Source organism: Hypanus sabinus, chromosome 11 (genome assembly GCF_030144855.1).
Source record: "Hypanus sabinus isolate sHypSab1 chromosome 11, sHypSab1.hap1, whole genome shotgun sequence".
NCBI classification, from domain to species: Eukaryota; Metazoa; Chordata; class Chondrichthyes; order Myliobatiformes; family Dasyatidae; genus Hypanus; species Hypanus sabinus.
The window spans coordinates 39,759,959-39,782,936 of record NC_082716.1 but is presented as its reverse complement, the minus strand read 5'-3'; the positions used below and the strand labels follow the sequence as shown (position 1 = coordinate 39,782,936).

General features: G+C 39.9%; 1 protein-coding gene across 5 annotated transcripts in view; it reads left to right on the top strand.

The window, feature by feature from the left end:
- The window catches only part of ccdc17 (coiled-coil domain containing 17), a 116,026-nt gene extending 93,157 nt beyond the window's left edge, over positions 1-22,869 (top strand). For 2 of the 5 annotated variants that reach the window (XM_059984182.1, XM_059984180.1), the window contains 8 exons: positions 1,814-2,026; positions 5,496-5,676; positions 7,942-8,124; positions 10,509-10,706; positions 13,632-13,700; positions 13,773-13,856; positions 14,258-14,398; positions 21,984-22,866. In XM_059984182.1, the coding sequence (XP_059840165.1) occupies positions 1,814-2,026; positions 5,496-5,676; positions 7,942-8,124; positions 10,509-10,706; positions 13,632-13,700; positions 13,773-13,856; positions 14,258-14,398; positions 21,984-21,998 (1,084 nt within the window). In that variant the 3' untranslated portion in view covers positions 21,999-22,866. Of the gene's footprint in view, positions 1-1,813; positions 2,027-5,495; positions 5,677-7,941; positions 8,125-10,508; positions 10,707-13,631; positions 13,701-13,772; positions 13,857-14,257; positions 14,399-21,983 lie in introns of all 5 variants that reach the window. The other 3 variants (XM_059984181.1, XM_059984183.1, XM_059984184.1) reach the window with 3 other exon arrangements.
- Positions 22,870-22,978: the final 109 nt, after the last annotated feature.

The following is a 22,978-nucleotide window of genomic DNA, read 5'->3' as shown; positions in this document are numbered from 1 at the left end:
CATTGAGGTAGAATAAGGTAAAACAATAACAATGTAGAATAAAGTGCAACAATTATAGAAAAAGTGCACTGCAGGAAAAACAATAAAGAGCAAATCATAATGGGGTAGACTGTAAGGTCAGGAGTCCTATTTACCATGTTTAATAGTTTTATATCGGTGGGGTGGAAACCTGGTGGTATGTGATTTCAGGAGTTTGAATCTTCTGCCTGATGGAAGAGAGGTGAAAAGAGAATGTCCAGGGTAAGTGGGGAGTCTTTGATTATGTTTTACAGATGCAGTGAGAAGTATAGACAGAGTCTATAGAGGAGAGTTCGGTTTCTGTGATGTGCCGAGCTACGTCAACACTATCTGCAGTTTATTGTAGTCAGGCGTTGAACAGTTGCTATACCAAGTTGTTCTGCGTCTCGATAGGATGCTCTCTATGGTACATCAATAAAAATTGGTAAGGATCAACAGTGACATGCCAAATTTCTTTAGCCTTCCGAAGAAATAGAAGCATTGGTCAGTTTTCTTGGCTGTGACATGTATGTGATTGGAGCACAGGGTAGGCCTTTGGTGATGTAGGAAATAATTAAGTATATTTATGATAACTCTGAAATTAGGATTGAGGGAAGCATATATGTAGTTACTCCTCAAAGCATAAAGAGAAATTAGAAAGATTCTTGATTAGAGAGAGCCTTGATGTGGGGTCTCAACACATCAACTACCAGTCCCAATGAAGGATCTCAACTGGAAATGCTGATATCTGAAAACTGTTTTGCACGCATGAAGAAAGGTTGAAATATAAAACCTGACAAGTATAATACGGAACTGTCTACATCTGCAGATGTCCTATGTTTCAATATGTGTTGGCACATAGAAGCATTGATCAAGTGGGACCAGAAGAGATGCTAAAAATGCAAATATTCTTTTTCAATACTACATCAGGATGAATGCTTCTGGGAATCTCAGCTGATTCGCAAACATAATAAAATCTGCATATGCTGGAAATCTAAAGCAACACACATGAAAAGCTGGAGGAACTCAACAGGCCAGTCGGCATCTTCGGAAAAGAGTAAACAGCCGATGTTTCAGGCTGAAACCCTTCCCAGCTGATTTTTTTTCTGTTTTCCTCTCCTAACCTGAAGATACTGCAACTAATTCACTTTGTGGTAAATAGAAACACAGAGTGGCCTCATATTCAATCTGCTTATTCAGTCCTCCAAATGTAGTTTACATATGGCAATACTTTCTTTCTCAACTTGGTATGTAGCTTGCCACACAATGCAATTGGTCTTAATCAAAGATCATTGACTATGCTAGCAATAACATTCATTACTAATCCTTCATGTCTAGTTTGAATATAATTAGCACAATAAAGACCTTAACAAAATATTGGTTAGGCCTCATAAGGGCTAATATACCAACTCTGGACAACTTGATTTATGAAGAATACCTGTATAAATCATGCAGAAGGCTTGAGAAATTATATTCTGTTACATAGAGTTTTGATAGTGGATTTGAAGTGTAAATGAAGCTCCTTACAGTGGCAGAAATATTGATGATCAAAGAGCACAAATCTGAGGTGACTGGAAAATATGGTGATTTGGGAAAACATAATCTATAATGCATTATTTGAAAAGGTGGTAGAAGAAGTATAAATAATAAAATCCAAAACTGAATTGGGTTTGAAAGTATTGATCAGTGGGAAGATCACAAATATAACTAGCAATCAGATAGTTATTTTTCAAAGAGCAAACACATGCAGGATAGTGCTGAACCAACACTATCACCCCTAGAAGGCCACATCCAAACACATTTTCTTTCCTTTTAGGAACATTCCATGTGCTACATTACTGGTGAGATTGGTGAAGGTACAAACTGACAAGAACCTCCAAGTTTTTGAGAGAGACAAGGTACCCAAAAGTGAATGGATTAAACTTGGTCTTTACCAGCCAAGGCCAAACTATGAAGATAAAGTATACTATTCAGATAAGGCCAGACCAACCACAGGTGAAAATGATCTGTACAATGCCATGGTTAACAGGTAAGACAGTTGAAAATTCTTTTTATTTTAAGATAAAAAGACATTCTTACTATATATGACAGTAATTTGGAAGTGGATTAATTGTGGTTATTTTACACATTTGCATTCTGATATTTAAAATCAATAAAATAAGTTTTTAGGTTAGTCTTCAAAAATTATCCAATTTATCTCTCTGTAAGTATGTGTTAATTTGTATTATTGTGTTTCTTTGCCTTATGAATTATAGGAATGTTTTATTCAAAAAAGAATGATATAAATTTAATGACAGGTATTAAACTATATAATTATTATACTGAGTACTACTGACTTCAATGGATCATTGAAGTTCAGCGCACATTTGGTACATATAACAATGCAGCCAGGGACTTTATACTCTGATCCCTATTATTGCAAAAATAGATAAATTGCCAGATGTAATTAAATTTTCTGTTGCTATTCTCACTTTTCAAAGTCAGTCAAGCTCTTTTCTGGCTTCAATAACAGTGCCCGATCTTTCTTTTTCTCCTTTGTATTAATGTGTTTTTAAAAAAAAAACTAAGGCTTATGAAGGTGCATTTATCCCAGATTAGGGCTGATAAGGTTGCAACAAGTCATGATTGTACTTTCTGTCAGATTCTAGTTCTGTTGATTGAGTTCCAACTTCATCAATGTTTGGAGCTACCTAGCAATGAGGAAATTGACCTAGGCATAAAAAAAGCAGTGCAGATCCAATCAGCTAATTACTGCCTATTGTGAGACATCAGTAAAATGATGAAATTGAGAAGCCAACAACCTGCTTAGTCAGACCCAATCTGAAATTTGTCATGACTGCCGAGCACTTGATCTCGTAACAACCTTGATCCAAAGAAGAGCAAGGGACCGAATTCCACAAGTGAGGTGAAAATGATTGCTCTTGACATCAAGGCAGTCTTTGGAACTTTGTGGCATCAAGGTAAAATAAGCAATAAGCCATATGAGGGGAGAAACACAATGGCTGGAATCAGACTTTGCACAAAGGAAGATGGTTGTTGGAACTCTGAGGGCCCAGGACATCACTGCAAGAATTCATCACTGATCTTTGTCCAACAGTAAGGTTAGAAAAGGAAATGAACGATGTTCATTCTGATTTACGACTGAATTGATTAGAGGTACAAATGACTGCAGATGCTGCCATCAGCTTGAGGAACTCTGAGTCAGGCAGCAACTGTGAAGCCAAAAGGGATAGTGGACGTTTTGATTTTTTTACACAATTAATCAGTTCACCCCTACGTACAAATAGATCTAGACTATTTTTCAGTTTAGTTAAGTGGCAAATAACATTTATATGAAGAAAGTGCTATGCAATGACTCTCCCTCAATAAGACTTTATAAAGGACTGATGAGGCCTCAGTTGGGAGTATTATGACCAGTTTTAGGACCCATTATCTTAGAAATGATGTGCTGAAACTGGACAGGGGTCAAAGGAGGTTCACGAAAATGATTTGAGGATTGAATGGCTTGTCATATGAAGAACACTTAATGGCTCTGGGACTGTATTCACTAGAATTCAGAAGAATGGGGGGGAGACCTAATTGAAATCTACTGAATTGTGAAAGGCCATGACAGAGTGGATGTGGAAAGGATGTTTCCTTTGGTGGGAGAGTCTAAGAAAAGAGGACACAGCTTCAAGATAAAGGGGCATCCTTCTAGAACAGAGATGAGGAGGAATTTCTTTAGCCAGAGAGTGGGGAATCTGTGGAATTTATCTTTATGTATATTTAAGGCAGAGGTTGATAGATTTTTGATTGGTCAAGGGATGAAGGGATGAGAGGAAAAATGGATTAGCCATGATGAAATGGTGGCACATAAACAATGGGCCAAATGGCCTTATTAATGGGAGTATAACCATCTATGTTTGCTTTTCCCATGAGCAGTTTCTAATGTATCTCTCTCTACCACTACTCCTGGCAACCCATTCCATACACCCACAACTCCGAGTAAAAAACCTTATTTCTGACATTCTGCCTATACCTTCCTCAAATCATCCTAAAATTATGCCTCCTCATATTAGCTAATTCCACCCCAGGGAAAAGTCGATGGCTATCCACTCTATCTATACCTCTTATCATTTTGTATACCTCTCACCTTCCTGCACTCCAGAGACAAAAAGCACTAGGTTGCTCAGTCTTTCCTCATGAGGCATGCTCTCTAATCCTGGCAGCATTCTGGTAAATATCCTCTGCACCCTCCCTAAACTTTCCACATCCTTCCTATAACAAGGAGACCAGAAGAGAACACAATACTCTAAATGTGATGTAACTGGAGTTTTGTAGAGCTTGTTATCAACTCATACAGAAACTTGGAGGGATCTATGGATGCTGACCCCAAGATCCCTCAGTTTCTTCACACTATTAAGAATCTTGCCATTAACCCTTTAATCTGCCCTCGAGTTACTTACAAAGTGTATCACTTCACATTTTTCTGGATTGAACTCCATCTGCTACTTCTCTTCCCAGCTCTGCAATCCTTTCAATGTCCCATTGTAACCTGCAAATACCTTCTGCACTTTCCACAACACTTCATGTCACATCTGCAAACTTACTAGCCCACCCTTCCACTTCCTCCTCCAAGTTATTTGTAAAAATCACAGAGCATATCACACTCCATCAACTACCACCCTTTGCCTTCTCTGGCCAAGCCAATTCCAAATCCATGCAGGCAAGTTTCAATGGATCCTATGCTTCATGATTTTTTGGAGTCCATCATGGGGAACCTTGTCAAACATCTTACTAAAATCCATATACACCACATCCACTGCTCTACCTTTATCAATTTGTTTTATCACTTCCCTGAAGAATTCAATCAGTTTCATGCCAGATGACCTGCTCCTCTCAAAGCCATGCTGACTATCCTTAACCAGACTATGCTTCTTCAAATGCTTCTAAATCTTGTCTCCAAGAATCCTGTCCAATAGTTTGCATACTACTGAATAATACTCACTGGTCTATAATCCCAAGATTATTCCTATTAACTTTCTTGAACAAAGGAGTAACATTTGCCACCCTCCAATCTTCTGGTCTGACTGTGGCCAGTGAGGGTGTAAAAATCGTCGCCATAAATCAGCAAACTCTTCCCTTGCTTCTTGTAGTAACCTGGAGTATATTGGAGGAATGTAGAAATCTTGCTGTCTGGAAAAGTTATAGGCTTTGGAATAGAATAGTTATCTTAATTCTCAGTTCTGATAAAGCTTCTGTATCCAAATATTAACCAACTTGAATTTCAGATTTTCAGCTTTTATATTTTCCTAATGCCTAGATTTTGGAGTTGAGTGGTGTGAAACTTTTTAAGGAATTACTTGGAGCATTATGACTTATTTGCTTCTCCCTGTATGCATCCTTTGCTGCCATAGAAACTGATTCCTGGTTTGTCTACATTCAAAGCATTGAATTAAATCATTTTCTGTTTTCCCCTTCATAGATTTTCCTTTGTGACACTTGTTTTTTTTTCCAAGATCTTTTATTTCAGTCCGAGAAATGGTTCCATTGATAGCTGGCAACAAAGAACAAGATTTTAGAAAAGATATTGAACTACAAAATTGGATTCACATGAAACTTTCAAAACGGGTGGATGATAAGCCATTGGCTTTTAACTTGACTTATGTAAGCAGATACCTCACTACATATGGCATAAAGGTGTGGTAAGATAAATTAACCAAAGTTATTAATCTTTTATCAATAGAAAATAGTAAAAAGTATGGAACTTTTGTAGAAAAATAAATATATACCATGCTTGCCTTAAACATCCCATTAGGCATATTCCATTTTGAGCCTTAAGCACTTTGTGAGGCCCCCTTCACAAGATTCTTTTCTGCTTGACTGCAGTTGGTGCAATGAATTTTAAGATCAATATTCACAAGTGCTGCTAGACAAACCAATGGTTTTTAGAAACACCACTGGAAGGTGCCACTTGAAGGGTAAATTTTTTTTAACGTTTTTTTTACTTTGAATCTTGGTTCCATATTAAATTTGCACACCACTAACACTCTGCCAGTTGCAATCTCTACTTGGGCAGTTTAACAAATAATGATGAGTTGGAACACAGGAAGGAGGTGGAGAGCTTATTGATATGGTGTTATGACAAGCGTTCTCTCATCGTCAACAAAAGAGTTGGTCATTGACCTCAGAAAGGGGGTGGTGATCCTGCTCCTGTTTATATCAACAGTGTTGAGTTTGAGAGGGTTAAGATCTTCAATTTCCTAGTGTGAACTTCATCAATAGCCTGTTCATGGCCATGAAAGCTCACTAAAGCCTCCACTTCCTCAGGAGGTTAGAGAAATCTGGTATGCCCCTCTCATCTCTTACCAATTTCTATTGATGCACCTCAGAAAGCATTATGCCTGGATGCAGTGACATGGAATAGCAACCTGCTCTGCAAGAAACTACAGAGCTGTGGACACAGCTTAGCACATCACAGGAACCAGCCTCCCTTCTATGTACTCTGGCTACGCTTCTCAACGTCTCAGTAAAGCAGGCAGCATATAATCAAAGACCTCACCCAACCCAGACATTCTCTGTTCTCTCCTCTCCCATCCAACTGAAGATACAAAAGCCTGAAAGCACACACAACCAGGCTCAAGGACAGTTTCTTAGTCCACTGTTATCAGACTCTTGAATAGAACTCTTTTCTGATAAGATGGGCTTCATTATGATTTGGCACTTTAACATTTACCTGCATTGTACTTTCTCTGTAGTTTTCACATTTTATTCTGCATTGTTATTGATTTACCTTATTCTAGCTCAATGTACTGTGCAATGATTTGATCTGTGTAAACAGTATGAAAGGCAAGCTTGGCGTTGCATCTTGGTACGTGTAATAATAGTAAGCCAATACCAAGTGCCAATAACAGACTTGGTTGACATCTAGAGCATTTGTTTTTGCTGTGGCTCCTTACTGCTGAATGCCTCTTGGAAACTACCAGACCCCACTGAACATTGGAAGTAAATTGCATCCTAAGGCCCAACTTGACATGTCTGATACATGACTTGTTAGGTTCATGCAATGTGTACATTGAGATTGTACCCCAACTTGGCTATGGTCTTATTAGTATACTGATTTATTTTAAACTGACTTCTATATTTTGACTTTTACAACTATCCCTTCTTTAGATGGAAGTGTTTAGTTAAAGGACATTAGTATTCAATTTGTCCAGCTGTGGTATACTAGAACTACAGGAATCCCCATGAATTGGTCAGCTCTGCAGTGTTTGGGACTAGATTTAAGGGCAGCCAACAGTCCATGAGGAATGTGGTGGTTGGTGCCAGGTCATGTGCTGGTACTATTTGGCCTCCCTGGTATCCAAGATACTCAAAAGTAACACAGCGCTTTGCTTCAAATCCTGTCTCACTGGCTGTTTATTGTACTGTAATATATGGTTCAGTGCCAATCAAAAGTATTTTCACTTTTCAGATCTGAATAGTTTTGTCATTTGAGCATACTGTAAAATCCCATCTCCTGCTCCCAGTATCTGAAGTTGCCTGCTTTTCACATCTGGTTTAAGCTTATTCAAACAGAAACAAAATATTTCCATTTCATTCCAGGCTCAATGAGACCATTCAGTCACAGAGCATGGAAATAAATCCTTTGACCAGCTGAGGTTTTGTTAGCCCTCAAGCATGTATTTGCATTAATCCCACACTGATCTCATTTTATTCTCTCTGCATTCTCATCTACATTCCCTCCCAATTCTACCAGTCATCCGCACTCTAGGGGTAATTACAGTGGCCAAATAACCTACCCTGTAGGAGGAAACAACATCACTCAGAAAACGTGACTCACAGGGAGAATGCACAGAGCCACACGGATAGAAAAATAGATTCTGATTTTGGATCCCCTTATTTCAATATCTTTCCAAATGTATATGCTTGTAGTTTATTTATCTCTCTTGCTTTATTTTGCAGTTATCTGTGGACAGAGCCAATAATTTACCCTGGGATAGCATCACATTAGCTCACACATCATTCAATCCACCAGGCGCTTACTATTACGGCAGTCCCTGGGCAAAATATGATCGCCCGACGTTCATAGACAATGTAGATTTTAACAGCCTGCAGAAGTGCCCAGTATGGTTGGATAATTTTAAGGTAATTTGCATTCAGCTTCAACAGTTGCATGGTAGATTATATCTGACTGTATATTTTACAACCTGAAGCTAATAATAGTCATGCTGAGTTGCTACTTCACTCTTCTTATTAAACAAATGTATTTAATCATCTATAAATACATAAACGTGTTGGCGCATAGCCTAGTGGGCAAGGCATCAGACTAGTAACCTGAAGGTCACTGGTTCGAGCCTCAGCTGAGGCAGCGTGTTTGTGTCCTTGAGCAAGGCACTTAACAACACATTGCTCTGCGACGTCACTGGTGCCAAGCTGCATGGGTCCTCGTGCCCTTCCCTTGGACAACATCGGTGGCGTGGAGAGGGGAAGGCCTGTAGCTTGGGCAACTGCCGGTCTCCCATACAACCCTGCCCAGGCCTGTGCCCTGGAAACTCCAGGCGCAGATCCATGGTCTCTCGAGACCGACGGATGCCACCACCAAATACATAAACAGGCCAGTGATGGAATTCACATGATTATCAATTCAATGTTTTTAACAAGAATCCATGGATTAGCCTGATATTGTTAGGACATCTTGCTCTTCTTTTCAAACTGGTACTATATGATATGGAAATTAATACTAATAAATGTAAATGACTAAGACTTCATGTCAAATCAGAAAGTGTAGGATTAGGTGACAGTCTCTGGTGGGAAGCACAAAATGTTGATCACAGTCACTGTGTTATTGATCAGCTTACCAGTGTTTCTAAATATTCTAGAACTGTGTCAACATGCAGTGTGATGGAAACACCTGGCGAGGTTATAGAGCAGAAAATTGTGATTCGTGATTATAGCTTTACTCCAGATGCAGCACAACTCTGAAATTCTTCTCCAGATGGCCACAAAACCAGAAAGAAAAGAACGGCAGCACAATCATCAATCCTCAAATCCCTCCTCCCCTCACAAAAAAAAGAACAAAAATGGAACGGGCACTTTGATCCCAAATCCACCTCCCCTGCAGACAAAAAATGAATGAGAAAGATCAGGAAAAAACGCAGAATACAAAAAAATAAGACTAAACAGAAGTCCACAGTCCAAGTCATATCCAAAAAGCAGAAAACCTGGACAACCTTCTCCTTTTTCATAGCAGAGCGACCTCGTTGGCAATTTAAAAAGCAGTCTCCCCTCTCCATAGCAGAGTGATCTCTCCAGCGACAGTCATCCCAAAGCAATAAAAAGGCAGGCAGCCTTTCTCTCTCATTGCTTTAATCAGCAAACAATGGAAAACTGTTTGCAAAATCGAATCGAGCATCAGCTCTCAGCCTTCTCGACATGAGGTTCCCACAATTTGCCTCTGCCTCCTAGAATCCCCTCAGAGAGTGCAGACACCCAAATGATCTCCAAACTGCAAATCACAGATTCCCAACAGTTCCAGAATCACGTTCAAGATTAAAACAAATGTAAAAGACATAAAAAACATGAAATATATGGTTTTATGATCTATCCAGAAGATGTTGGCTAAGCAATATCCTTGAAGACCTACCGTCCTTCTCATCAAAGTGCTCTTGGGGTTATATATAAGCCTGATGGATGGACTTGAGAAGGAACCTACAGGGTCTGTGCTGCTGCCTATATTCTTTCTTGGGTGGTCATGTATATGGGAGGTACATGTACATGGAGTTGCATAGGAAACTACAGTGCATTTGTAGGTGGCACTCGCTGCAGATACTTTGGAATAGATGCATAGCGACTGGACAGATTATCAATTAACTTGGCTGGTTAGTTCTGGCAGTTGTTAGCCACAAGCAAAAAGTTACAGGACCCACACCACCATTTTCAGGAACAGTAATCACCCCTCAACCAAAGGAGATAACTTCATTTGCTCCATCACTGAAATGCTCCCCACAACCTATAGACTCACTTTCAAAGACTCTTCATCTCATGTTCTCAATATTTGTTGCTTATTTATTTATTACTTCTTTCTTTTTGTATTTGCACAGTTTGTTGTCTTTTACACACTGGTTGAATTCCCAGTTGGTGTGGTCTTTTGTTGACACTATTATGGATTTATTGAGCATGCACACAAGAAAACAAATCTCAGGCATGTATCTGGTAACATATACATAGATAATAAAATTGCTTTGAACAGCCTACCCATAAATAGCTCTTACTACATGCAGGTGTGGTCTTCCATTTGTTGAGGAGATGTAACTGTCCTTCCATTTAGGGGTGATTCATTTAAGTCCATTTGTTGATGAGATACAAGTACAGAATATGTACCCTTGCAGAGCAGAGGGAGTAATTCAGATGATCCTTAGTCCAAGTTGGTTAGTGGAAAGTCGCACATGTTTAAGGATTTCAAAAGCAGTTGGTTCTAGGTTAAAATGCTGCAAAAACATTTTTCTAACGTGTTTCTTTAAAACCCGCAGTCATTTCCTGGACGGGTTTACAACAAGTACCTCACTGTGATTATCCACCTTCGTGAAGTTACTTGCTCCACACTGAAGGCTGATGCACTTAAGTATGAAATGAAGGAGCAGGCCTGGACTGCTTTACAGGTGTTTTCTAAAGGTTACTGCAACACTGCAATTTATCATCTGCCACTGTATCAAGGAGCTCCTACTCAGGTATGAATTTTTTTGTATGTATAAATACACAGCACGGAACATCACATCACAATTACTGATGGCCTCAAGATGTAGATTTAGTTCAGTTCATTTGATTTACTTCCTTGGATATTTGTACCAGCATGACCACTGCAAAAGGAATGGTCAGGAGTGATAAATGGAAAACCAAAACTTCAGAAGTTTTGGGCAATCCAGGCCAAGCTTCACTGTTTAAATTCTACCTGGTATCCAGATTGCAAATTAGAGATAGGGACCTAGATGAATAGAACTGCAGGAGGAATATAGATTCCTCCCAGTTCCCATAGCTATGCCTCCTAGATGATCTGTCCACTGTAAATTATCCCATAATGTCAGTAAGAAACAAGTCTAGGGGCAATTGCAGAGAAATTGAGGAATGAAACCAAAGTATTACTTTGGTGAGAGCTGGAAGATACCCGATGAGTCAAATGACCTTGCTACTACAAGTACTAATGGTTCAGGACAGATTAAATCCTTTCAGCACCAACTGCACCACTGAAGAATTAGAGCAGCTCAGGAACTCCTATAAAGAGAATTAAGATATTTTATAATTCTCTTACTAAGAAATTAAATTTGTGAACAATTGAATATTTTAAAATCATTGCCACTGTGATTCCTTAAGGAATCCCAAGAACATTATGAAAGGCTGTAAAATCTTCAAGTTATGCTGTAAAACATATCGAACATTAAAGAAAAACATCAACCTTTGTAGTCTGATGTCAATTAAAACATTCCCTAGAACTCAAACTCAGTAACTTACCTTTAAAAAAAAGTTCTGTAACTGTTTGTATGATAAAAAGTTAGTTTCATTTTGCATGGCCACAATTAATTAGTATTGTCACTCTGGCATCCCCAAGAAAAGTGCAACACAGCATAAGCCCATAAACAGTATTAATTAACCTCCAGTACCTTACCTAGAAAGCTTAAAAACCTCTCCAGTGCCAAACTGTACATGATCTACTTTACCATTTCAAAAAAGAACGATGTTTACAAACTGTGAGAATTCTTCTTTCCACATCCCCGTCCCCATATAAAATCCTCTGTATTCGATTCACTAAGTTTGTTTCCCAACTGTTATCCTCATTTATGCAAAAATGAAATTTATCAAAGTACATATAAAATAAAAGGATCTAGAATAGACTCTTCTTCAACTTCCAGCCGGGTACAGATATTAATTTTCACCAACATTTTGATGACCAACTTCGCCATCTTTATCAGGGATGATCCTAGACGTGGCTAGTTTGGTAGTTAGGTCTCCCCAGTCATCCATCCCTCCTGATTGGTTAGTACTCAACTTATCAGGTTTTCACTGTCTGACCTTGTTTACAATTGAATTCCAGTTTTACTTGGAGTGAGGCATTTGTCTTTGTTAAAATTCTTATTCTCTGGTTTTATTTCAATGGCTTCCTTTACCAGGCAGTTCCAAAAGCCATTGGTGCAGCACTGTAGTCTTCTGTCAAAGTCAATCCTATGGCTATTGCGAATGCAATGCTCTGCTAACGCTGATTTCTCCGGGTAACACAAATGGATACACCTCCTTCGCTCCTTGATGTGGTTGGAAGGATTGCCATAATCCTGAAGAAATACCAGATGAATACCATCCACAATACCAAGCTCAAATCACAGTTTACAAGGGTCAAAGATGACGAAGGACTCAGGACAGCCGGCATTTACAGGATTGCCTGTGAATGCAGAACAACGTATATTGGGCAGATGGGCGCTCAGTGGAAACTCACTTCAAGGAGCATAGGAGGTGGGTCTGGTAGGGTTACCCGGAGAAATTGGCGATAGCACAGCATTGCATTCGCAGTGGCTGTGGGATTGATTTCAATGGTACAAAACTACTGTGCTGTGCCAATGGCTTTTGAAGGAAGTCATTGAATAAGACTCGAGAAAAAGTATTTCAACAAAGATGAAGGTCTTGCTCTACGTAATAACTGGATTCGATTGTAAACAAGGTGGGACAGCAGAAACCTGATTGGTTGAGCACTAGCCAATCAGGAGGGATGGATGGCAGGGGTATAAATGCCACCAGACTAGACATACCCGGGCATCATCCCTGATGAAGGTGGCAGAGTTTGTCATTGAAATGCTGGTTAAAATCGACACCTGTACCTGGTTGGAAGCCCAAGAAGATTTTATTCTGAAGTACATGTATGTCTCCATATTCTATGCTGAGATTCATTTTCTTGCGGTCATTCAAACTAAATGTAAAGAAACACAATAGAATCAATGAACAACTGCACACAAAGCCAAACAACCAATGTGTAAAAGACAACAAATTGTGCAAATCCAAAAAAACCCCCAAAATAATAATGATGAAATAAATACATAAACATTGAGAGCATGAGTTGTAGAGTCCTTGAAACAGGCCATAGATTGTGCAACCAGTTCAGTGTTAGGGTGAGTGAAGTTTATATTCTCTGGTTCAGAAGCCTGATGAGTCAGGGTAATAACTGTTCCTGAACCTGGTGGCAAGGCTCCCTGTAGCAGCAGCAAGAAGAGAGCATGACCTGGATGGACACTGCTTTCCTGCAACAGCACTCTGTGTGGACATGCACAATAGCGGGGAGGGTTGACAGACCGGGCTGTAACCACTACTTTCCAATTCACATTATACTTGCAGTTGTAGGTATAGGCTCTAGCTTTCCAGCTAGTGCCTGGACTACCATTCTGGACAAGCAGTGCATCCTCATCTCTCACTATTTAACATAAATAATGAGTGTAGAAATCCAGATTGGGTTTATAATTGCCAGCTGTTGCTCTAATATTTTTGCCTGGAATGGATCAAAATACCATAAATGCCTACTAACACGTGGCTAGAGCAATAGCATGAACTCTGCATGATGAAATTCACTTTCTCCCTAAGTCCTGATTCTAATGCTCTTCATCTTTTCTTTCATTCAGGATGTCTTGGCTGCATTAGCAAAGGGAGACTGTCAGAGTATCCTGGATGACCTTGTACATAAGAATACTGTAAGTGTCATGAGAAAAATAAGGGACGTTTAGTTTGAAATGCAATTCCCTTAAATGTATTTTCATGCATAGATTTTACGGCTGAGGGGTGCATCAGTGCTTGTCCGTATTGCAGATGGAAGAAGGGACGAAGAGCTGGCAAGATATTCTGAACGTGTAAGCACAGAGTTTATTCTATTTCAGTATTACTTCCTTTTTCTATTGCTTCTCAGCCTTAGAACATTTAAAAGCTTCTTATTCTTAGATGAAAATATGCCTTGTAGATTTGGTCATTCTCAGTCCTACAGCACTGATAGATTCTTCTCAAACGAGACTTGCAATGCTAATATTGAGATTAAACTTTTACTTTACAGAAGTTAACAGTAGCAGGCCAACAAGCTTAGTCATTTAAATAAGTGATGGACAACCATCTTCAATCTACTTATCATCTTTATCTTCCATATTAAAATATTCATATACTGAACTTTTAGCAAGTGTGGTTCTGGTTACATTGAAATTTATCTTAGACACATGTATAGTTTTTCCAGCAGGTTCTAATTATTCCTTTTCTCTTAAAGTATATCAATAGATCATATTTGTCATCTGAGCTCATCGAACAGTATGAACCAGAACCCAGTAATGTGTTATTGAGGCAGCTGATTCCTGCTGGCCTGTCTGTGGGAGAGTTCAAAACACAGTTATCTCAGAAATTCAGAGAGGTATGAAGATTAATTTCCATGTTGACAAGTTTTCTAATCTAGAGTGATGTACCTTTTTTTCCCTTTGCTTGTTCTCAATGGAAGAATGAAAACAAAGGACATTCAAAGTCAGATTTATTATCACTGATAATCTGTCATAAAACTTGTTGCTTTGCAGCAGTACAATCCAATGCATAAAAACTACTATGTTACAATAAGAAATATAAAAAGTGCAAAATTGTCAAGTATTGTTCATGGACCCTTAAGAAATCTGATGGCAGAGGGGAAGGAGCTGTTGCTGAATTATAGTGTGCATCATCAGGCTCCTTGTGGTGGTAGTGAGAAGAGGGCATGTCCTGGTTAGTGGGGGTCCTTAATGATGGATGTTGCCTTTGAGGCATTGCTTTTACTGCCCATGAAGTTGGCTGAGCCTACAACCTTCAGCAGCTTCTTCTGATCCTGGACCTTGGCACCTCCATACAAAATTGTTGGTACTGAAGAGGCACAATGCCTCAACATCCTCAATCTAGATTTCCTTATGAGACGGAGAACCAAAGTAATGAGCTTGTCAAGCTTATAGCATTGCCAATTGAATGGTGAGGATTCTGCACTCTACAGGGAAAGCAAAGATACTTGACTACTTGCTTTAATAATTCATAAGTGTAAAATAGTGATTCAAACTTTCTATTCCAAATCCAACATCCATGAAATTTCTCACCCTTGGTGCAAACTACTTTTGTTGAATGTAGGCCAGATTGACCAAGTCTAACAATTCTTGGGAATTTCTTCATCTACCCTTACTGTCCCCAATGGAAGTATTTCCTCACCATCATTTTAGCTGCACATGTTAACTAAATTCTGAACTATCCTCAGAAATAAATTTCACTTTACTAGCCCTGAATTTGCACAACAAAATGCCTGTCTTATGAGGATAGGCTGAGCAAGCTAAGGCTTTTCTCCCCCTCTTTGGAGTGAAAGAGGATGAGAGGTGACTTCATAGAAGATGTACATAACAGGCATAGATCGAGTGAGTAGCCAAAGATGTTCTTCATGGCAGAAACAGCTAATGCCCGTGATCATCATTTTAAGATGACTGGAGGGAAGTATGGAGGAGGGAGAGGGAAGTTGTTCTTTATCACAGAGTGGTGGATGCATGAAACATGCAGCAAAGTGTGATGGAAGATGCAGATATATCAGGGACATTTGGGCATTTAAGGCTACTCAAGTGTGTAGGGTTCTATTGATTGTAAGAGGTTAAAAGGTTGGCAAAACATCATGGATGAAGGGCCTGTACTGTGCTCTAATATTCTGTTCTAAAAATCGCAACTATAAGATTGCACCAGAAAGTGATGACACTTTGGTAGTAATGTACAGTACAACATTAAGCAGGCACCAGAGGAGCTGAGCACTGATCAGCTGTCATGAAACAACAAACCCTAATGCCTTCCCTATCATCGTGGGGGATTTCAACCAAGCCAGCTTATAGAAGAACTACCACCAACATATCACTTGTGGAACCAGAGGAGCCAAACCACTTGACCACTTACATCAACATCACGAACACTTAGTGCCGTACCCCGCCTGCACTTTGTGAAGTCCAGTTACCTGGCTGTGCTTGTAGTCCCGCCGTAGAGTCAGAGACTGAAAACTGCAGCAGCAGTGGTGAGGACCAAGAAGGTATGGTCAAGGGGAGGTGGTAGAGTGCTTAGAGGACTGCTTTGAATTGGTGGACTGGACAATATTCAGGGATTCATCTACTAATCTAAATGAATACGCCAGTTGTCATCAACTTCATCAAGATCTCTGTGGTAAGTGTGTGCATTCGAAAATATACCAAACCTACCCACACCAAAAGCCAAGGATGAACCTGGAGATTTCAGTTTGATGAGGGCTAGATCTGTCATATTCAAGACTGGTGATCCAGAACTATACAAACAGTCCAGATATGATCAGAAGGCTATATTCAGAGCAAAAAACCCAATTGCAATTGAAGTTAGACGGAATCAAATGCACAGCAGCTTTGGCAGGGTTTGCAGGCCATTACTTCCTATAAAGCAAAGCTAACATCATGAATGGCAGAGATGCTTCACTCCCATATGAGCTCAATGTCTTTAATGCATGCTTTGAAAAGGGAGAATAAAATAACACCTGTGCAAATCCCAGCAACATTCTTTGGTGTTGCAATGTCTAAGACCCAAGCTTCAAACCTCCTGTGCCCCTAGATCCTTGATTTTCTCACTTGTAGACCCCAGTCAGTTATCTCCTCCATAATTACCATCAGAGCAGATGCACTCAGGGGGCTATGTGCTTAGCCTCTGATGGACTCACTTTATACTTATGACTGCGAGACTAAGCACAACTCCAATGCCATATTTGTCACTGGCTGAATCAAAGGTGGTGACAAGTCAGCAGATAGGAAGGACATTGAATATCTGGCTGAATAGTGCCACGCAAACCATCTCTCACTCAATACCAATGGAGGTCGATAGTCAGTCCTCATCAGGGAAATCAGAGGTGTAGAGGGTCAGCAACTAAGTTCCTTGGCGTTATCACTTCAGAGGACTGTCCTGGGTTCAGCACACAAGTACCATTACAAAAAGTACATAGCAGCGCCTCGACTTTCTTTGATGTTTGCAAAGATTCAGCATGTCATCTAAAATTCTGACAAGCTTCTATAGATGTGTGGTGGAGAGTATACTGACTGGTTGTGTTGTTGCCTGGTATGAAAATCCTATAAAATGTAGTGGGTATAGCCCTTTCCATCTGAGTACATCCACAAGGAGTGGTGTCACAGGAAAGCAGCATCCATTATTAAGGGCTCCTACTGTTCAGGCTATACTCTTGTCACTGCTGCCATCAGGAAGGGGTTACCACCAGGTTCAGGAACTGTTGTTGCCCCTCAATCATCAGGCTCTTAAACCGGGGGGTACAACTTCATTTACCCTAACCCGTTCCCAAAAAACTATGTTCTCACTTTTAAAGACTCTTCACCCCATGCTCTTGATATTTATTGCTTATTTATTATTACTGCTACTTAGGGTTCTTTGGTGTTTGCAGTTTGTCTCTTGCATTTCCTGTCCATCTTGTGCGATTTTTCCATTGATTCTATTGTTCCTTTTATTGTCCCACAAGAAAATGAATCTCAGGGTTGTATGTCGTAATATATTGGGTAGTAAATTTACTTTGAACTTTGATGTTACCTTGTGGGGTCCTCATTATTCACAACAGTGAAGATTTTGTATTTCTGACTGACCTCCATTTAGGGATTGCAAATACTGAGTTTTTCTGAGCAACTGTCCACAGCGTCTTCTGCAATCCAGGTGCCACAAGGGGAATCCAACTTTGTACCTCATCCACAAAATAAGCCAGAGGTTGTGGCTTGGCAAACTGCTAGAATGAGGCTCTTTAAGCCACCTGCTTTTCAATGTCTGATCTTAGCCTCATGTCCATTTTCTTGACAGTTTTCAATTATTCTTGAGTCACTTCAAATACCTCTAATTCAATTACTCATCAGTAGGATACACTGGTGCAGCTAAAGTGTTTTCCCTTTTTTGCTTCTCTTCATTGATTAGATTTGCATCTCAAAACTGGTTTTCTTTATTGGAGGTGAATTAATATCACTGCAGGTATACCCAGACCTGTTTGCAAATGACTTGTCTCCTGCTTTCCAAAAGACTTTCTATCCACAAGTCAGCGTGATCTACAGTACTGTGCAAAAGGCTTGGGCATATACAGCCAGACTTTGCACATTTCCGTGAATGGGAAGCAGAGAGAGTTTATAAATCTGGCAGGAGCAAAGGATGCTCAAAATGGCAAAGATGGAGTACTCTAGGAGGGGTGTGGGACACTCAGCCCTGAGACATCAGGCAAGGTCATGATGCATGTATTCATTACAGTTTCTTTGATGATTCCCACTCCTCTCCTTTTTCACTACTATGATTCTCCTCTCCCTGACCTGGAATCAGGTTTATCATTACTCATTCTCATGTAGTTTGTTTTTTTGTGGCAGCAGTACAGTGCAATGCATAAAATTAGTAAGAAAGAATCAGAAATATACAGCACACCAACAGGACCTACAAGCTATCTAGTCCATTTATACTGCCTACTTCTGTCAAACTGCACCTGGATCCCTGCCACCCCTGTAAATCCAAACCTCTCATTCCCCTTTCATCTATGATCTCTAGTTGTAGTCCCATCCCACATCAGTGGAAAAAGCCTGCATGCATTCACCCTATTTTGTATACCCCTACAAAATCTATTCAATTTTCTACCTTCCAAGGAATAGTCCTAACCTATTCAAATTTTCCTCTAGTCTCAGCAATATTAAACATTTTCTCTGTACTCTTAACCTTATTTATATTTTTCCTGTAGTTCGGTGATTTAAACTGCATACAATACTCCAAATTAGTCCTCAAAGTTTTATACCTCTTCCACATCCCATCCACTATACTTTGATTTATGAAGGCCAATGTTCAAAAACTTCCTTTACAACCCTATCAACCTGTGCCACCACTTTCAATGAACTATGCACCTGTATTACCAGATCCCTTTGTTCTACCACACTCCTCAGTGCCCTACCATTCACTATGAGAGACCTACCCTGGTCATTCCTATCAAAATGCAACTTGTTAAAAACAACAGACTCAACACCAATCTGTAGCACTCCACTGATCACAGGCCTCCAGTCAGACAGACAACCATCTACCTGCACTCTCTGGCTTCTCCCACATCTAATTTACTACCTCATTTCGAATGCCGAGTGACTGAACCTTCTTGACCAACTTCCCATGCAGGATGTTGTCACATGCCTTAAGTCCAGTAGATAACATCCACTGCCTTGCCTTCATCAACCAATATCCAGTGTTGTTGAGAGGAAATGGCCATAGGGGTACACTGCATTCATTGTTTTACCCCATCTTTCCCCTTGTCCTTCAGTTACCTGTGTCTTGCACTTTAGGTGCATCTCCATCTCATCACACCCTCAGCCTCACAAATGATCAGGAATTCATCCAGTTCCAGCTGCAGCTGGACATGCTTTTCAGTTGTAGTCATCTTGTCAGGGAAACTGGTGACCTCCCTGCCTTCCCACATCCTGCAAGAGCATTCAACTATTTTTCCTGGCATCCCCACTGTTCACACAAGCATCTCCTTTCTAAAGCCTCAAAGCTATCAAATAACCACCAACACTCTCCACTCCAATGATGGCCGTACCACTTGCCCCTGGCCTTATTTTAATTTGCTCTTGCCTATCAATCCTAATTGACAACTGCTCAAAACACAAATCTGCCATGAATCAATGCTTTGTGTACTCAACTGACGAATCGGCGTGAGCCACATATTCTCATGCTTTGGATTACTGTTTGGCTGCTATGCAAGTCTTATACACCCTAGCTATACATGGTTAAGATTTTTGTACAGTACTATAGAATACTCTCCACTACCTGGATAAATGCAACTCAACAAGCCAAATGCCATCCAGAACAAATGAGCCCACCTGTTTGGGCATTAACCACCCAAATCAAATAATTTCCTCTGCAAAGTAGTGTCTGCAAGATAAAAAAAATCCTGAAAATTGCAGTTACTTACATACTTATCTTCCCCAACTTCCTCTCACCTACCAGGATATACTAACTACCACCTCCATTCAAACTTAATACAGCTGGTTATTGGTCCAAATCTCTCAATTACTGAACAAGGAATTAGTAATCTCACCAGGACTATAGGGCTTTCAAATCGTTCATCTCCTTTAGAAGCAGTCACTGATTGATAAGATGCTGGCCTTGTCAGGAATGTTCCGAGCTGCAAAAATAAAACAAACTCTATCTCTACCTTGTATACCACCACAGCTCAGTAGAAAATTATAAAGTTTCAATCCTGAAGGATAATTTCATTATTTAAGGCTCCTTAAGGTTGTTATAGGTGGTAGTGGGGATAAGCTCTCACTACTTATTAAATGCTCCCAATGTTTAGCATCTCAAATAGCCTCTGACAACCAAGTCCAACTCCTGAACTTTGTGTGGCTTAGCTACTGAACCTGGTAGAAATGTTTCTACTGACAGAAGAAAGGGTAAGGGCAGTTACTGGTGCCTTACAACCAATCACTTCAGGCCTTTGGGGCTCATCAACCATGGTTGGCAGCTCACCTAGGAAAACAAAAACTCTGATCTCAAACCTCCACTGCCTTGTGACTATACCATCTCACTGGGGTGGCTTTGGGAATAAACAGAGGGAAAAATCTGGAGCTGGAGCCCCTAAGGCAGTCTCATCTTGAGTTCAATGCGGACAGGCAGCTCCTGGTGCCAAACTGAATAGCAGTGACCAATACCTTTAGAGTCATCAGCTGTATGGGGAGGGGCAGCCTGCTGCAATGGCAACAGCTTGCTCTCCATATCACACAAAAAAAAAATGGGGATTTATCCCTGTGGCAGAATATTCAAATTACTTCCTCACACCCCGATTCCAGAGACCATTCATGGAATAAAAGGTAACTTCTGGAACCATTAATGCTGCCCTCACCTGCATCTATGTGCTCATCCCATCTACCTGGCATCTTAACAGTGATAGAGCTCCTCAGCCGCACCTACTACCCCATAAGCCTCCACATCCAATACATCATTCTCTGCAACTTGTGCATCTTTACCTCCCATCCACTCTGCAGACTGCTCCCCATGATTCCCTTATCTATTTGTCTCTCCCCACTAATCATCCTCCTGGCACTTATCCCTGCAAGTGGCCAAAGTGCTGCACCTACCCATTTGCCTTCTCCCTCATGTTCAATCAGGGTCCCAAACAGTCCTAGGTGAGGCAACACCTTGCCTGTAAATCTGTTGGGGTCATCTGGTGCTCCTGATGCAGCCTCCTCTACATTGGACAGACCAGTAATAATTTAGGGGACCGATTAATCGAACACGACCTGCCAAAAGTGGAACTTCTCGGTGGCAGAACGTTTTAATTCTGATTCCCATTCCTGTTGACAAGTCAGAACATGGCCTCCTTTTGTGCCATGGTGAGGTCACACAGAGGGTAGAGCCATAACTCCTTGTATCGTGGGTAGCCTCCGACCTCCTGGCACTTTGAATGTACAAAGTGGTTTTAACTTCTGAAAAAAAAAACTGTCATCAACCATTTCAAACATGACAATTAAGTGAAACTGCTGCCAATTTCCTACAAAATGTGTTCACTGACCTGCCTTTCCATATCATTCTAAACTAGATGGTGTTATTTGGCCAATTTCATCCTCAAGCAGTCATCCACTAGTTCAGAAAGAGTAACTTCCAATTTAACAGGATTCATCATTCCAATGATCTTTTAATGCAAAATATTAGTAAGTGGACAAAACTGCTTAAAAATGGAGTGAACAAACAAGAACATTGCAGGGATCAAGTTAATAATCAATAGTTGCAAAAACGTTTATACCAGGGAATTTAGAAATATACAGCAATTAACTATTATAATTTTCCCTAACATCATTCCATACATAAATCAAGTCAGATCATTTCATAACCAATTAATGGACTGCTAAGTCTTACAAAAGGAAGCTACATGTTGTAAGTTATGCAATGATAGGCTATTGCTCTCTTCCTAACACCATTTTTGAACTCTGCAGCTCATGTCAAGTTGAAGACAAGGTCTCCACAGGTCGATTCATACCAGAGGACCAACAAGCATCAGCCAGAAACCAAGCCAATAATATTGCAAGGGACAAATTACCCAACTTGTGAAAGATAAACCTACTTTCAAAAAAAAAAAATAAATCATTGGGAAAGACACTACATAATGGAAACCACAAAGAAAACAAGGTAAATAAAGTTGAAAATAAAAGATTAACTGAGTAGGTTACTTTTGTTTTTTGGATAACCTTGGCCGTAAAGTGGGACTTAGTGTCATGTAATAGGCATCTGAGTTTGGAGTAGGATTTTGAGACACAGAGAAGAGCACCTGAACTCTTGTATAGGTACTGAAGCAAAAAAAAAAGATTTAGGATCTGTATGAAATTCACTTAAATTGATCCCATAATTCAACATTATGTAAAGTCTATTGTTTGCAGACATCTCAACCAAATACCTATGCACCCAATTCAAGTAGCAAAATGGACAGTGCTTAAGAACAAGCAACTTGAATTTTAGCAACTACAAATTTAACCAACTGGAATAAGCAACAGACCATCTACAAATTAAACTGAACCTAATGTTTTTAAATCTGCTCTTGTCTATTGCTCACATTTTGGCCGAGTACCCTTACTATTGGAGAATTCAGATTTTCATGTAGCTCTACTTTTATATTTGTAGATGGCAATATCAAACTGTAGAACAGTGCAGGGAAAGAAAACCACCAAGAAAGCTAATCATTCCAGCTCTTTGTAACCCTCATACTCAGACTTACTGAACACTGAAGTTACTGCACATCCCAAGACTAGAATTCTTAGCAGCATGTGGCTGCCATATTGAAAAACGTAATTACAAACTGAACATATTCAGATGTAAGATAATCCCATATCCTTTACCATTTCAGAGATATATATTAACTGGCCAAGAACTTTTTTGCCAGATAAAGCATCCATTGTATGATTGGCCATTATTCCAAACAAACTGGAATACAACT